This window comes from Agelaius phoeniceus, chromosome 2, assembly GCF_051311805.1.
Source record: "Agelaius phoeniceus isolate bAgePho1 chromosome 2, bAgePho1.hap1, whole genome shotgun sequence".
Lineage (NCBI taxonomy): Eukaryota > Metazoa > Chordata > Aves > Passeriformes > Icteridae > Agelaius > Agelaius phoeniceus.
The window spans coordinates 17176811-17194265 of NC_135266.1; the positions used below are offsets into that span (position 1 = coordinate 17176811).

General features: G+C 42.8%; 1 protein-coding gene across 1 annotated transcript; it reads left to right on the top strand.

The window, feature by feature from the left end:
- Window positions 1–6454: 6454 nt before the first annotated feature.
- On the top strand, window positions 6455–17234 carry RBBP7 (RB binding protein 7, chromatin remodeling factor). The gene is made up of 11 exons (XM_077173808.1): window positions 6455–6490; window positions 7461–7686; window positions 8041–8568; window positions 8850–8984; window positions 11331–11503; window positions 11807–13526; window positions 13616–13693; window positions 14265–14341; window positions 15253–15310; window positions 15822–15932; window positions 16719–17234. The coding sequence occupies exons 1-6, from the start codon at window positions 6455–6457 to the stop codon at window positions 11813–11815; spliced, it is 1107 nt and encodes a 368-aa protein (XP_077029923.1). The 3' UTR covers window positions 11816–13526; window positions 13616–13693; window positions 14265–14341; window positions 15253–15310; window positions 15822–15932; window positions 16719–17234.
- The last annotated feature ends 221 nt before the right edge of the window (window positions 17235–17455 follow it).

The following is a 17455-nucleotide window of genomic DNA, read 5'->3' on the forward strand; positions in this document are numbered from 1 at the left end:
AATTGTTTTTGAGGACCTTGACTCCATGCTAAATATATTTTATGGGGGTGTTAATAATTTTAGATTTTCTTTTGTCTGACCCCCTCATTGGCAGATGGAAGATATTTCTGATTTAGTTTCTCTCATGAAGGATTCAGGGAGCAGTGCTCTGTCTGCAGTGTAAACTGAAGTGCACTAAGTGGGGGCAATCACAAGATTTGCTTCCAAGTTCACTGCTGCTCCAAACTAAAATGTTAATATTAACCCCACAAGACTTGCAGTCAGGGTTCTAAAACAACTCCTTTGAGAGGTAACCAAATTAAAACAAAAAAGCCCCAACCTGGTTTTATCTGAAAAGTTATCTATCCCTTTTTCTTACTTGCTTATTTCATCCAGACACAGCTCTTCCCCAAGTATTCACAAAGCCACACTGTCTCTTTCAAATTCAAATTTCAATTCTCTTTCTATATTTTCTTTGCTGCCAGGGAGGTTGCAACCATGAGAACTGCTTATTTTGCTCACCAATAATTGCCACCTTGCACTGCCCTGTCTTCCTGTATCCAACTGTCTTGTTATCAGAATCCAAGAGAAGGACTGATCTTCAGGTCAAAGTCTGGCATCTCCCCTCAGTGTCTGCAGAGCTGTGACAGAATGAGGTGCTGCCCTGTGCCTGTGGCAGGGAGATGTTACAGCAGCACATCACTAATAACAGAGCCATTCTGCCATCCCACCTAGTGCATCTGCGTCACTCCTCCATCAAGAAATGAGGTTATTCACACCCTCCTTAACCTCCCATGTGCAATGGTTTTTAAAGTAAGACAGAGCCAAAAATTACTTTTCACACAGAAATATGTTGTCATGTAATCCATACTTGTCTCTCTAAGCTTCAGCAAGAAAACAGGTCCTTCCTAAGAAACAGGGCAGAGATGTTATCTTAACAGTTATCACTGCTCTACTCTTCCCCCACTGCACCTCACAGCAGAGAATCATGGAAAAACAAACCAATAAAGCTAAACACTAGCATTCTGGGCATAGGGCTAGAAACCTGAGCTAGGACTAGCAGTCAGCAGTTCTGATTTCCTAAATTACTTTGGCCAAGTTGCTTAGGCCCTGTTTACATTAGATTTCCAGCTGTATGGAGTAATAGTTAAAATATGAAAGAATAGATTTTTCTAAAGCCCCTGGTGCTAGGGATTTCCTCAGTTGATGGATGCTTAGCCTCAGATACCTTTTAAAGAGGCTCTCTGCAGTATCTCAAATCACAAGATGCTTTTAAAATTCAGGTTTTATTTAATTTGATCCAGTTGTGCTGTCTCTCAGCAAAGCAGCAATTTTGTTAAACCCTTTTCCTTTAAAGAAACCTCTTTGAAGACTATTTTAAATGTATGTCAAATAAGGTCTCAATGGTGTCCCATGACAATGTGAGTTCCTGTACTCGTATTTAGCTCAGTTGTCTCCCACCAAAGTCCTAATTATATATCCTGCTTATACCAGTAACTAAGAAGAACTTTTAAAGCTTTCCTCCCATGTCAGCAAATGAAAGCGTGTGAATGGAGTTTTCACCTTCTGTCTCAGGTTCTAAATCTGCAGAAGACAGACAAGTGGCACAGAGACAATACTCTTAGCTGGGTGGTTCACAGAACTGAACACTCCAGACTTAGCACTGAACCAGCATTAGAGTGCTACAGTTATTGACTTTCATGGCCCATGGTGCAATCTCACAACTGGTGCAAACTAATCTGAAACCAGAACCTGAATGAACCAACCCTGTTCTTGCCTGTGGCCATGACCTCCCCTTGGTGCTAAGCTTAAAACCAGGAAGACATGCAATGAGAATGCTCAGTCTGATCATCTGGCTGAAAATCAACTCTGAAAAAAAACCAAAAGTCAGCTACCCTGGGGATCTGATTCAGCTCTCCACTGACCTTGTGAATGTTAGCACTGGGCAGAGCAGAAGAGTGGTGAGCAAGAGGGGAGACCATAATATTATTATGATCTTACACTGGCTTAAACTGTTCATAAAAATATCCTCTGAAATGTTTAGCAAGATGGCTTTAGCAGCATTGTACTGGTCACAGGGAATATAAGAATGTGTTAAGTACTGGCATGATAGGGCTATGCCACTATCCCTGTTTCTCTCATTTCTGAACCTGCAGCTAAACCACTTCAGCCGAGTCACCAGCGAGCAACTAGCAGAAACAACAGCAATGTTTATTTGCTTGGGTACCCACCAATTTTAGAACTGACTGCAGAAATGCAAACAGGCACCAACCTGGTCTCAGCAGATGTGTCTGCCTGTTCCTTCTTCCCTTACATGATGCCCACACTGTGAATCCACAGTTCCTCTGGCCCCAGCCTCTGCCTCCCGAAGCAAAAAGCTGCATAGATGTCTGGTATGACACCTGTCCATTAATGCACACTCTGTGCAGGACTGTGGTTCTTGGTATTTCAAACCTTGGAAAGAAGACAATATAAAAATCAAAATCTCTAGAGCTTCCTAAGACTGCATGTGAGGGTGTTCTGCCATAATGACTGAGTAAATCAAACAGCATAAACAAAAACCTTCATTACCACAAAAACAGGATCAGTGAGCTGAAACAGCTTGGCATGGTTCCTGTATCAGTGGATTCACCTCTGAGATATCCCAAACCTTGAAGATAATGCCGTTATTAATTGCTTCAAATCTCAAAAGAGTAAGAGTTAAGAATACAGAGAGAAACCATATGGTGACCTCAGAGAAGCCTCTGAAAAAGAAGGCCAGGGAGCTCAGGTGGGGAGAGGCATTCTCAAAGATTAGAAGGCAAGAGCAGAGATCACTTTCCTTCACTGAATACTCGCAGAGGCTTTTAAGCCCTAGAGTGGAAGCTGAAGAGGAAATGGATTATAATAAACAACTCCCTTTCACCTTCTTTGGCATGAAAGGCTGAGACTTTCCTGTACTTTGGCACATCATTGAGAGCAGCAGTTTGCCTCGACTCCTTTCATATAACTGAAAACAGCAGTGTCTGGATTACAGTCTCCTCTGATTCCCATGACCCAGACACAAACTTGGAACTCCCAATTCGTGCTCCCCAAGTTCCTCCAAGATCACAAAGAGGGAGGCCAAGGCAACAAGCAACAAGGAACTCCATTAAGCCAAGTGCTGGAAGCTTCAGAAGTCAGAATTCTCCTTCCATTTTATTGAAAATCTCCCTGTTGGCATTAATTTAAGCATTTTTACTTCTAGGAAAATAGATTGTTTGTTGTAAAAATTTGCATATCTGCTACATCTATCAGAAAGCCAAAGTATTTTCTGCTGAGCAAAATATTCTCTGCCATTTCTTTTTATATCCCTACAGGTCTGCAACTCCACATATGGGCAATAACCTGTCCAGGCCAGAGGCTGCAGAGCTACAGCAGGTTAAACAATGAAAACACATATTGGAAATATAAAGCATGCAAAACAGCACATATTGCAGCACTGTTTCATAAGATGACATGTTAAAAACTACTATTCCCCTGCTCTTCTGTAATTCAACCAGTTTCAGTACTCTGTGCAAAATTAATAAAAGTGTACCAAGCCAGTTATATAAACATTGATATCTATTTCTCAAATAATCTACCTGCTATTCTACATGGAATTATTAAAAAAAATCCAAACCCATAGAAAATGCTAAATAAATGTCACAGAGCACAGAAATAGCCCAGCAAGCCCAGTTGAGGGGATATTACCCATGTCCATGCAAGCAACAAAAAAAGTGTTTAGCAGGATTGGATTAGTCTTAGCTCAGTGCAGTGCTACTTTGGGAGGTGAAGGAGAGACTTGTCATATGAGAACAAGCTTGGTTTGTTTCTTACAGAATAAACATATTCCACTTCAAAGGTAAAACACTCTATATTCCTGAATACTGAGAGTCCACAAGCCTGCTATAGGATTTCCTCTCATTTGCAGCATGAAATTCAATAAAATCTACAGCAGTCAGCTGAAAGTGTGACAAACAGTGCTAGTTACCCAAACCCTGCAGCTCATGAGTTCCCACTGCAGCATCCCAGTGGTGGGAGCAATGCCACCTAGAAGGTGCAAGAGGAGTTTTTTCTACAATGCTGGATATAGTCCAGTGAGTCATGCTTTCCCCTAAGTACTGACATTGCCACAAATGCTCTTTATTCAATGCAAAGCAAGAGCTGCCAATTGCACATGGCTGTGCAGCACACAGATGTTGCACATCAGGATAAAACACAGTCACAGCTATTTAGAGGTGAACTATCAGAGACGTGCTGCCATTAGACAAATCCCAACCTGCATCACAGAGAACATGTCCAAGACACAGCTACAGCTCAAGATCTTTTGTGACAGCAGGATATTGGTTAGGTGTGATTGATACTGGAGAGATGATAATTGCTGGATAAATAAAAAGAAATATTGGATGAGCAGTGGGGAAAATAAACATGGTCACATTTCAAGAAATTCTGAGTGAATTAAAATGAAGTGTGCTTTTATTGTAAACATGTTTTAATAAAATTATGCATTATTCCAAACAGGCTACTGTGACTATGCAATAACAGCAAATATGTTAGAATACAGTAAGTGCTGAGGCTGCTATTTTACTTTTCCAATGGGCAATTTTGAGTTTTTGTGCAAACTTGTTTTACCCTACACAATTTTCTGACTGAGATGGTCATTCACAGTAATACCTATACAGTATTCACAGTAATACCTAACTTGCTGAGTTATGCTAAGAACTTCCATCACTTCTGCATGATGTATAAGAGAAAGAAGCAACAGCAAGCCAGCTAATTCTTTGCAGAATAATATATCAGCATACCTGTCTTCAAGCTAAAATTAACAAGTGAATATAATTCTTTATAAATATATCTGCAATTTGAAGCATGATGCAATGATGCAGCACATACAATTGAGGATGCAGGAGATGGTGGTTTTTTACTGAAATTAAGATGCAGTATTTGATGCTTAGGTTTGAAAGAAGTATTAGCTTAATAAAAAAAAAACGCTTATGATTCAAGTCACTCTTTCACTTCAGAACTAATTTATGGTGCATTTTACACATCCTGCAAATGATGAACAACAGCCTTGCATAATTGCTTTCCTTACAAAGTGTGGGGATCAAAGGATACATTTTAGATGTGTGGCCACAGATATGACCATGCCAATGAATTGCAAATAACCAACATAAGAGTTGATGATGTGCTGTCTTTGATAGATATAGTGTTATAAACTGTCTCTTCCATGATAAATCTCAATGGGAGAAGAGCACCTAATAACAGGATTTTTGGTGCACAGATTTAAATGAAGAGAAAATGTGGTTGTGTGCAAGTGTAATTGTTAACAAGGAGAAGAGAGCTGTGCTGGTCACTTACCAACCATTTTGACATCTTGATGTAGCATGTTTTTTTTCACCAAAGCTAGTTCTAGTTCTGGAATCTATTACAATCCAGCTTGATTTCCAGATCCTAAACAGAGTCAGCAAAAACTTGTGGAGGGCTGGGGAGCAATTCTTCACTAATAGTTCAGCCAAGCCCTACATGATATCATTGAAGAACAATTTTGTCCATCGTTTTTAAAAACCAATTCACAGTTCCCCTATCATATTCCAGGTAAGCTGTGGCCACAAATACTGCTGTTTACAGCAAAATCACAAAAAGCATCACAGCCAAATGCTTATACGTGCTTCATCTGTCAAGGGGCCACGCAATCATCCTTCTGGGAGAGCTAACAGAGGTCACTTAAAGCCAGGAAGCCTGACAGAGATTTCCTTTATCCATTATCTGAAGTTTAAGTGATCAACGCTCTGTAACAACACACAGGCTCTGAAAGGTTCAGTCCTCACTCTGAAAACGTTTTAGGAAGGCCTCAGCACTTCCTAGGAGTCGACACATTCCTGGCAGCAAACACCAAAGCATGGAGTAAGCAGTGCCAAAGGGAAGCTGGTGCCACATCTGGCAGGACAAGGCCCTGTATCTGTGTTAACTCGTGCACTCCTATGGAGCTGACTGCTGTACAGCTTCCTGCAATTCTCATTTTAAATAAGTAAGCCATCCACAGGTGTGATTCCAATCTGTGCGGGTTAAGGCAAAGGTTAATCTATACTTATTTAACATCACCAAAAGATTTCTATTTTTTACCACTCTGGTCAGAAAAGTAATGGTTTATTAGGGAAAGCTTCCAGTTGGAGGAGCTGGCTGCCTTCCTCAATCTTATTCCCTGATTCCCGTGCTGCAACCTTTGGCTGCTGTTAAGAGCCTCGGAGTCGCCTGCCTTTGCTAGACATAAACATTTTCCAGAACTGGATTCCTTGTTTGAAAAACTGGTTCAAGACCCTAGAAGGCTCAGTCCATGAAGAGTGTCCTCACAGAGGGGAAATTAAAATGAAATGCCAGCTATTATATGGCTGTTTCCCTCTCTCTCCTGCCACCATCCATAGCTAAGCACAGTGAGCTGCACTTCAGAGTTGATTTCCTTCCCTTCTGGGACTCCATGCATATGAGCCTTGGTGATACAGGATTCATCTCTGTGAGTTTAACACTGAAGCAAGGATTCATCTTAAGACTGTAATTTACAACATGGCAAGAAAACACATGCTATTTGGAGACAAAAAGTTCCTTTGAATCTCTAAGGGCATTTGGGAGAATCTAACCTGATTCTTAACTGCCTCTATTTCCATTATTGTTCTGGAAAGTGTTATTAGCTGCCAGAATGATCTACCGTGGTTAAGGCAAGTGTTCATTTAAGTTGAATTGAAAGCAGTTAAATTAAATCATAGAATCATAGAATGGTTTGAGTTGGAAGGGACCTTAAAGATCATGTGTTACAATGCCCCTGGGCAGGGCAGGGACACATTCTACTAGACCAGGTTGCTCAGAGCTCCATCCAACAGCCCTTAAACAATCTTTTGTCCACTGATAGCTGAGAGATCAGCAAGGCTGGGCAGGCATGGTGGCAAGGCTGTCTGTTTGATTTGGATGGTGGTAAGGCTGTATGTTTGATTTGTACATGGCTGCTTAAACAAAGCCATGCCACTTGCCAGGGTATGAGATACCACCACTGACCCCATTAGGGAGCGATAGAATTTAAAACTGGTAACCCTGACTGATCCTGTGTGTTTGACAGTTCAGTAATGCAGTCAGTGCCTTCCATGCCAAAACTGCAACTAAAAATAGCTAAAACATACGTTTCTTCTAGAAAACTAAGCAATATTCATCCCCATTGCTGAAAAAACAGTAGCTATTCAGCTGTGGCCACTGCAACCATTTTTACTTACAGATTTATTTACCTGGTCTGGTGGAGGGCACCCCTACCCAACAGGGTAGTTGGAATGAGCTGATCTATAAGGACCCTTTAAGGACCCAAACCAGTCTATGATTCAATAATTGTAAAATTTCTCGTTGCGAAGGGGGATCAATATCCACGTTTTTAGGGCGATTTAGGCTCATTAGGTTAAGACTTAATAAAGGTGTCCTCAGTGGCGCTGCTTTACCTACAGCCCCACCTCGCGGCCACAGCGCAGCACAGCGGCCACAGCGCAGCACAGCGGCCCCGCCTTCCCCCGGCCCCGCCTCCGCCTTCCCCCGGCCCGGGCCCCTCCTCCGCCTTCCCCCGGCCCCGCCGCCGCCTTCCCCCGGCCCCGCCTCCGCCTTCCCCCGGCCTGGGCCCCGCCTCCCCCTTCCTCCGCCTGCCCCCGGACCCTCCTCCGCCTTCCCCCGGCCTGGGCCCCTCCTCCTCCTTCCCCCGGCCCCGCCTCCGCCTGCCCCCGGCCCCGCCTCCGCCTTCCCCCGGCCCCACCTCCGCCTACCCCCGGCCCCTCCTCCGCCTGCCCCCGGCCCCTCCTCCGCCTTCCCCTGCCCCCGGCCCCTCCTCCGCCTTCCCCCGGCCCCGGCCCCTCCTCCGCCTTCCCCCGGCCCCGGCCCCTCCTCCGCCTTCCCCCGGCCCTTCCTCCGCCTTCCCCCGGCCCCGCCTCCGCCTTCCCTCGGCCCCTCCTCCGCCTTCCCTCGGCCCCGCCTCTGCCTTGCCCCGGCCCCGCCTCCGCCTTCCCCCGACCCCGCCTCCGCCTTTCCCCGGCCCAGCCTCCGCCTTCCCCCGGCCCTCCTCCGCCTTCCTCCCTCCGCCTTCCCCCGGCCCCTGCTCCGCCTTCCCTCGGTCCCGCCTCCGCCTTACCCCGGCCCCTCCTCCGCCTTCCCTCGGCCCCGCCTCCGCCTTCCCCCGGCCACTCCTCCGCCTTCCCTCGGTCCCGCCTCCGCCTTCCCCCGGCCCCGCCTCCGCCTTCCCCCGGCCCCGCCTCCGCCTTCCCCCGGCCCCTCCTCCGCCTTCCCCCGGCCCCGCCTCCGCCTTCCCCCGGCCCCGCCTCGCCTTCCCCGGTCCCTTCCCTCCCGCCCCGCCCCGCCATAGCCCGGCAGCCCTTTCAGGGCCGGGGGTCCTGTCTGCGGCACCCTCGCCACCTGCGCACCCTCGCCTCTTCTCCCTTCCTCCCGCCTTTCCAGGGGCTCCTGTGCGAGCTCTTTCCCTCCTTCCCTCCCTCCCCGCCTCCTCCGTTTCCCCCTGCCGCTTCGCTCCCTCCTGGCGCCGCGTGTCTCCCGACATGGCGAGCACGGACAGTAGGAGCCCCCGTCCCTCGCCCTCTGCCCGGCCGGGCGGTGGGTGTGAGGGTGCGAGTGCCCGGGGATGTAAGCGGGGCTGCGGCGCTCCGGGATTCCTCCCCGAGGAGCTTCCGCGGGAGGTCGGAGCAGGGATGGCTGCAGTTCCCGTCCCGCCCGCCGCCCCCGAGGGTCCTGCGGGATCCCCGCTCCTGTCCCGTGCCCGCCCCGGTAGAATCCCGGCCGGTGCTGCAGCCCCATTCAGCCCCTCCACCCTGGGTTCATCCCTTCCCTTCCTGCAGTGCTGGAGGACGCGGTGGAGGAGCGTGTCATCAGCGAAGAGTACAAGATCTGGAAGAAAAAGCTCCCCTTCTTGTACGACCTGGTGATGACACACGCCCCGGCCTCACGGGGCAGTGGCTGCCTGAGGTCAGCAGGTGAGGGACGGGAAGGTGCCGGGGAGGCGCTCGGCTCCTTTCCTTTTAACCGTGTGTGCTGAGTACCTTGAGGATAAAACCCATGCGAGACGAGAGCAATTTGGGTTAGACTTCTCTTTGTTATCTTGTAGCTCTTTATTTTGCTTTCAGGATAAAGGTCACAAGTTGATACTTCACCGACGTCTAGATTAGCCTAGCAGAAGGTGTTGTGAGGTGTGAACACAGAAATCTTTCTCAGTTCATTTCTAAATAAGAGATCTAGTACTAGTTAATTCTGATCGAGAAATCTATCTACTAAATTAGCTCATTCATAAAGAATGATTTTCCTCATGTGCTCTGTATATATTGTTCCATCAAGCTATAGTATCTATAGTATAGTATAAGCTTGATATCTTTTAAGACTGGACTTCAGAGAATATTCTAAAACTGGTTCTTTGCACCCTGGTTTTGTCCCTGGTTGAATGAATGTGTTTAGATTTCCCATTCTTCCATATCCCCCTGAAAAAAATTGTGGGTTCAGTTTAATTTCTTAAAGAATCATGAAGATGGGGATAGAATCTGTTCATGTGCCAACTACTACAGAACTTAAATTGTTGCAGTAACAACTCAGAGCTCCACTGAGGTAGTGGACAAGGACTGGTGTAATGGGGATTTTAGGTAGATATTAAAATACCCTGTGTGTAAGCTTCATGCAGTTATCAGAGGATGGTCTCTTTCTTCTGTTAAGTTCCACTTTACATATGGGATGTTTTACATGTTGGTTAGGTGATCACTTCATTTGGGTACCAGAATGTTTGGGAATGATGTTGATAGATGTGAGCTAAATAGTCATGGCATGGAGAAAATGCAGTGGGGATTTGAGGGTGTGGAGCCCTTATGAGGAACACTTCTGCTTGCCTCATATTTTGCAGATTGACTTAATATTCAGTTTAAAACCTGGTATTTCCAATTATCCACTGTCAAAATATGTAAGCCATTTAAGGCAAGGACTGCCTCTTTGTATGGCATCTGACATGATGGGACAGCTGTTCCTGATGCAAGTAAGTGCATGTGCATTGTGTTTCTTGTTTGGCTTTGTATTTTCCCCCCCCTACATTTGGAAATGGTGTAGTAATACCTGTGGTAGTTTATGATTGCCCAAATGATTCTGGATTGCTTGGATTCAGGAAACATAATTAGTTTGTTGCATTCAAGAATGCAGAGGTTGCTTGATTTTTCCTGCTCACATTTGTCCTTTCAGAGATGAATGGCACCATCCATCCAGCTGTTCACTTTTAACTAAATGTTGCATTCAGCCACCAGAAGAGAAATTTGATTCAAGTTCAGATAACTGGTAAAAGCTCCTAAGAGAAGTAACTAAAATAGGTTGCCATTTGTCTCCTCAGTATTTATGTTTTATGGAAAGAGTATTGATTGTTTCCTAAATCAATACTGTGAGATTCTAGGGAAATTAGACCAAAGTAGGAACTGGTGTCTCCTTTAACTGCTGTGCAAAATGTAACTGTCCCTTTCAAGCCACAGTGGCAATGTTTACTGCCTTGCATTGTCACTCGAGCCTTGCTGGTTGTGTCTTTGGTTGGCTCATGGCAGAGTCCAGTTTGCTTTATTACACAAAGCTTTGCACCAAAGGGGATGATTTCTTAGAGAGTGTTTCTTTTCTAGCTCCCTGAAGCCTTCAGGGTTGTTGATGCAAGCTACAGAACTTCTGGAACTGAGCACATAATTTTATTCCAACATTTATAATTCTAAACAGGCCAGAAGGATTATGCTCTGCACAGGCTGATTTTGGGAACACACAGGTCTGATGAACAGAATCACCTGGTTGTTGCCAGAGTCCAGATTCCCAACAATTATTAGTTTGATTCTTTGAAGTCTGACAGTGAGAAAGGAGGTGTGTATGCAGCATTCTTAGGTTCTGTTTGAGCAGTATCATTACTGCTTTCAGTTGTTCTGATAATGATGTTCTAACTTTCTATTAAATACAAAAGTGGACAAATACTTACCAGTCCACACTAATTCTTGACAATTAGAAAGAAGAAACTTTTTGTTTCAGAAGAGCTTAGACAACATTGATATGCAATCCCTACTAGAATGTCTACCAGCTCTCAGTTGTGGTGAAAACTGGTACACATCTACCTCAAATAAAAACTAAAGCTCTGAAAGAGGATTCTAAATACCAGAAGTGTTAATGGTATTGTGCTACATGTGTGAGTCTTTCCTAGTCTTTGCTTGGGTTTAATAAGGTGCTACCACTGTTTCTTGGAGTAGGGAAGATGCTGTGAAATGCTGTTTCAGTAGTCTGAAATAATGGATGGGATAAACTAACATTTTTTCTGACAACTGTAGAACTTGGTGGCTTTGGATCTGTGACTGGCAAAATTGAGATGGAGATTAAAATTAACCATGAGGGTGAAGTGAACCGTGCCCGTTACATGCTGCAGAATCCCCGCATCGTCGCGACAAAAACACCTCTGCTGATGTGCTGGTGTTTGACTACACTAAACATCCTTCAAAAACAGGTGGGTCAGGCTCCTTGGAGCTAAGCAAAATGCCTTTTGTCACAGAGGGGTAAACTTGTGTTTAACTGTGATTGGGACAGAGTTGCTGGGCTCTGGAACCCAAAGGTTCTTATCTTCAGTGACTTTAACTTCTTGATTATGCTCATTTTCATAAAAGAATCTTGGTAGTAACAGAACTCTCTGAAGAGGTTCATGTATGAAATATAATTATTGCAACAGAAACAAAGTTCTTGGGTGATAATGATGCTTCTATGAATTGGTGTGCAAGGACATGCTAAATGAATGGAATTTTCTATCTTTCAGACCAAGTGAAGAGTGTAATCATGAACTTGGATTAAGAGGACACCAGAAGGAAGGCTATGGCTTATCATGGAACTCAAATTTGAGTGGACATCTTCTCAGTGCATCAGATGATCGTGTAAAAAACCACATCTTTTCCCCTGTAAAAAAAGCTCAACTCCTAATTTATGCTGTAGTAGATAATTGGAGAAAATCTGTCCTAGTGCAGCTGTGTATTGTTATGTGGGGAAGCTCTCACATATTGTAATTACATTTCTAAAGGCTGTAGTTGGTTTTAGGTTGTTATCAACCACAAGTTCTTTTTAAGGTTCTTGATGTAAGAACAGAATGGTTTTATAGTTGTCTTCTGGAAAAAAACCTTTAAACTGGATTAGGTCAAGACCATAAATTAATAAGACTCTCAGAGATCAATAAATAATAGCTTATAAATTCCTTTGTGAACTTTAAAGTGTAAATTGCTTTTGTGACCTTCTAAATAATCCTTGGGCCTTGAACTTGCAGACGGCTGATTGATAATTTAGCTCTCATTTATGCCATAATAAGTGCTCTTTTTCAAAAGCAAAGAATTGCTTCAAGAGTGGTGTCTCTTTATATGTAGAGTGTGATTGATTATTTATTTGAAAGATGATACAATCAGAGTCTGCATTTCAATAGAATGTGGCTTATTTACAGATGGGTGTTTATGGGATGTAAATGCTGGACCCAAAGAGGGCAAGATTGTTGATGATTTTTGGGTAAGGTCTGCTGTGTCCTGCTGATGCCCTTTTTCAACCTAGAAATGAAACAAAACACTTTTGAGATGATATTGGTATGGGAGGTAATATAAAAGGGGATCTTTATTGGAGGCCTCCGGGGCAGTTTTGGAAGAATGTCCACAAAAGCCCACTCTCCATGGGGGTGCATACAATTTTATAAGTTTGTCAATTATGCTAATTTACTAAAAAAGCACCAATTAGGAGGACAAGTGCTGATGCAATTACCCCTCAGGTCAAACCCCTTCTCTGGAGCACCCCCCTTGGTACTGGCTGTACTTTGTGAAAATGTGCCTCCACAAGCTGTTTTCAACCTTGGTAGCCAGGGAGAACCAATATAGGATAGGGGCCCTTGGAATATGTTTTGTCTTTCTGCCTAGGGAAACAGCATGGGAAACTAACCACTAATACAATAGGCTACAAATGTATTTGTAAAGAATACAGAGAATATATAAAAGAAAAAGAAGTAAAACCAAAACAGAATCACTGCCACTGGACCTAGTCTACAGCACTTGGATAAAAAAAGGGTCTGAATTTTGAAGTGATTTCATGTAGCTCTTTATGGCAATCAGCTACAGTGATGGTGCAGATTCACTGAAATCTACATGCCACTTAGTGTGTTCACATCACTTGAAAAGAAGATGTAACTAATATGTACATCAGCTTCATGGTGCAAGCTGTTCATGTACAACAGACAGAAAATACTGAAGGTTTTGGAATGAATGCTGTAGCTTCAGAGTTGAGTTTAGTAATAAAAGCTGTAGTGACAGAGAACTTCCTATAAAAACTTAAGTTTGTTTGTTTTCCCTCTTTCCTCCCTGCCCCAAGCCCTTCACTGCCACAGCTGTGGCACAAGATCTAATGCCATGTCCAAGCCGAGTCACTCAGTAGATGCTCACACAGCCGAGGTCAACTGCCTGTCCTTCAATCCCTACAGCGAGTTCATTCTGGCAACTGGCTCTGCTGACAAGGTTTTCACTTGTGTGTACTTTACATTCCTGAGCACTGCAGATGAAAGCCATTATAGTAAAACCAATTTCTTGTTGCTTGTGTCTCCCAGACGGTGGCTCTGTGGGATCTTTGAAACTTAAAGCTGAAACTCCATTCTTTTGAGCCTCATAAGGATGAGATTTTTCAGGTGGGTAAACTACTTACAACTTGTAGAAAAAAACCAAAGAAGAGTACTGACTTGGACAAGAATATGTAGATTTGTGTTCTTGCAACACAAATAAATCTGTTGAATCAAAATTCACTATGTTGAGTTTGACAATTACAAACAGTACCATGTAGTTTATTTCTGCTCTTCCCCACTTTGAAGCAAGTAATCAACAACTTACTGCTAAAAAGATACTGGGTGCCACAAGTACCTTAAATACAAGTAGAAGGTTTCTTTAAAATAAAGTGCTATAGAGAGGACTTGGGTTCAAACCTAATTTTGTGAACTTTGCCTATTTAATTAAGTGCAAGTAACAGGGATTTTTAGACAGATTTAATGAAATATTGTAAATCTGTAATAGTGAAATAATGTTGTCTGTTCAGTATGAGAAATCTTAAAGACTAAAGCAGTTGATTTGAGCTGCTGAATGTCCTCTGTGCTGGAAGAAACTGATTTACAGAGTATAGTTAAAAATTAGTGGCCAGGGTGTTGGTTATTCAGGATATGCTTTGGAAATCAGTAGCTGCTCCCTGAAGTTGTTTCCTTTCAATAGGTTTACTGGTCTCCTCATACTGAAACCATTCTTGCTTCAAGTGGTACCGATTGTCACCTGAACGTGTGGGATCTGAGGTGAGGAACAATTCCTGTCTCTTAGTCTATGTGAACAGATGGTTAAAAAAAAGGCTGCAGGCCTGCATTATTTGGCAGGTTTGATTTGTGCTGTTCTCTAGCTTTCCTTGCCTACTTCAGGTCTGGTCTTCTGGGTATAAATAGAAACAGCACAGTACATGTAAAGTTACTTCTCCATCAGGGTTTCTTGCTAATAGCATTGTTTTCTGTTGTCCACTTGTTGCCTAGATTCAAAAGACAAAACTTGCGACAGTGTTAAAGTGGTAGGATAAAAAGCAGTTCTTTAATGAAAGCTTTCAGGTGCACAAATATGGCTATAAGTGTATGTGTGAAGAAAGAATTTTCTGCAATTTTAAAAAGGTTAATTAATTAGTTTATCTAGCAGGTATATCCAATAGGAGATCAATTGGCTCAGTAAAACATCCTTGGGTCCTTTGGAGTTGGTCTAAGAGTTTCTTTGCCCTATTTCTTGTTATGTTGCTCAACTTCTGGTGGAAAACAAGATGTCCTTGTCAGAAATTCTGTTCTTAAGAATAAGACTAAACAGAATTTCAGGAATGTGTTAGAAAGGTTTAGCTAATTATTCTAAATGTGAGTGAGGGCAGGAAATGTACTAGAAATCATACAACTATATATTAAAAATATACAAAGCTACAAATATGAAAAAGGCTAAAAATCTTTGGGCATCACATCAGTAAGTGATTTTTGCCTCCATGTGCTTCACAAGTTAAGATTCCTTTTCAGTAATGACAGTGCCAAGCAGTTGATGTTTTATACCTGGTGCTTATAGATATTTCACAGTGAGAAACACAAATTGCACATATGGGAAACAAAGGCCAGGAACTGTTCAGTTAAGCTGACAGAGAATGCAACTGTCATTTTAATAAAAAGTATAAACTACTTTCTTGCAGTACAATTGGAGAAGAGCAGTCTGCAGAAGATGCAGAAGATGGGCCTCCTGAGCTGCTGGTACCCTTTTGTTCAGGTTTCAGTGCTGACATGCTGTGTGGCAGTGGGATGTCTTGTCACTGTGCTGCTAAAACTGCAGCTGTTCATAAATCTTTTCACCTCCTGGGTTTCCAGTCCAGTGCTTTAATTTGCTGTAGGCTTCCTCTCTTGAGTTCTGAAGGTTTCCCCATGTCTTGTGTGACTCTGTAAGTGCTCTTAGAGATAATCAGAATGAAATATGGCTGGATTTCACAGCCCAGCCCTCTGTGAAGAGAGACCATTTTGAGGATGTCAGTTGTTGCTGTAATAATAGGAACTGTTATCTCAAATGCTGTCCCAGCAACTGCATCTGTGTCCATAAGCAGCAAATGGAAGCACTTGAACACCTTCCTTATGTCTGTTGGGAATCTCTAGTAGCAGGGTTTTCTTTGGATAGTTGTTAGCATGATGAATTTATCTTGAGAATCCTGGGTTCAAACAGATTTATCTAGAGTTGAAATGGCTTACTGAAGCTTGTGGGGTTTTTTAACAGTTTATTCATGGAGGACACACTGCCAAAATTTCAGACTTCTGTTGGAATCCTAATGAGCCTTGGGTAATCTGTTCTGTATCAGAGGACAACATAACGCAGATATGGCAGATGGTGAGTGTCACAACAGCTCTTGAATTACTCTAAAGCTTGTTGTGTAAATGAAACTGAGAAGGCTTGTTCTTCTTGGGGCAGCCTGAGCCTTCAAGGACTGAAAGTTGTCTGTGCCATATACTTCTTGATCTAATCAGAAAGTGTAAGACTTTAAAAAGAAAACCAAGACTAAACCAACTTGAATAAAAGCAACTGCTAGTTAATTCTTGATTCCAAGTTCTAGGTACTAATTGACATTAAGATTTATTCTTAACAAAGCAGTTGCAAATTTATATCCAGTATTAGCCAAGACTTACTCTTGCCCCTCCTCCCTCATATATTGGCTGTAAAGCAGGATGCCTTTTAAATCCCCAGTTATTTCATATTACTTTACATTACAGGAAATTGATCAGCTATCTTAGAAATGTGGAATAAAGTAATTTGGGAATAAACTGAGTTAAAAAACTCTTAACAGACTAAAATGTGTGTCACTGGTCAGGCTTCTTTTTTTAGTACCTGTGGTTGAAATAATTCCAAATAAAATGTTCATAATAGGGCTAGTGGTTAAGTGGCTACTGCTTTTGCTGTTGAAATTGAGCAGTGCAAGAAGGCAGCTGCCAAAATGTAGCCACTGTGTACACATTTCTAAGTTTGGCAGCCCTTTAAGAAAGGGCAGGAAGAAAATCCCATCAAGGAGGGGATGATGGTTGTGCCACCTTGGTGTTATAGAGGGGTTTTTCTGTATGAAGTGTAGAAGATTGTTTAAAAACAATTGTGTGTATCACTTGTAATGTTTTGTGTCTTCAGGCAGAAAACATTTACAGTGATGAAGAACCAGATATAACAGCAGTTGAACTGGAAGCTCAAGGAATGTAACTTTTCTTCTTTAAGGAACTACTGGGAATGACATAGTAATGTAATTTGACTACAGTATACATAAAATAAAGCCCTTAAAGAAATGTGCAAAGAACCCCACAATCACTGGGCAGAAGCATTGCATCAAAACAGGCATATTCCTAATTGGATTAAGCAAAAAGCTTGTATAATCAAGTTGTCATGGGATACCCTTGGTTCTGTGGGCACTTTGAGCTGTTGTATACTGTACAGCAGTTAGCTTTAGAGAAAATAAGAATGACTTAATATCTGTGTCTATATTTTTAAATAAACTGTGTGTGTGTTCATGTAAATTAGTCAAATCCTCACTCTTCACACATAGAAACTGTATAAAAATACCCTTTTGTATTAATATGTAAAAAGAGCTTTTCACTTTTACACACCACTTTTAGATTGGTTTTGCATAAATAAAATCTATTTTTAAAAGTGTTTGGTGTGTTTAATGTCCACTGGCATAACTTAAATGCCTTCTTGCATTCAATAATGGAATAGAATTTAATTGCTGCCTGGTGATAAAGTTACGTATTTTTTAGTTTATAACTTAGCCCACAGTTAAAAATCTGGGAAGATTAGAGTTGTCCTCATGCAAAAAAAAACAGTGGAATTCATAAGTTGACTTCTTCACAAAGGGCATGGGTATAGAAGGAGGT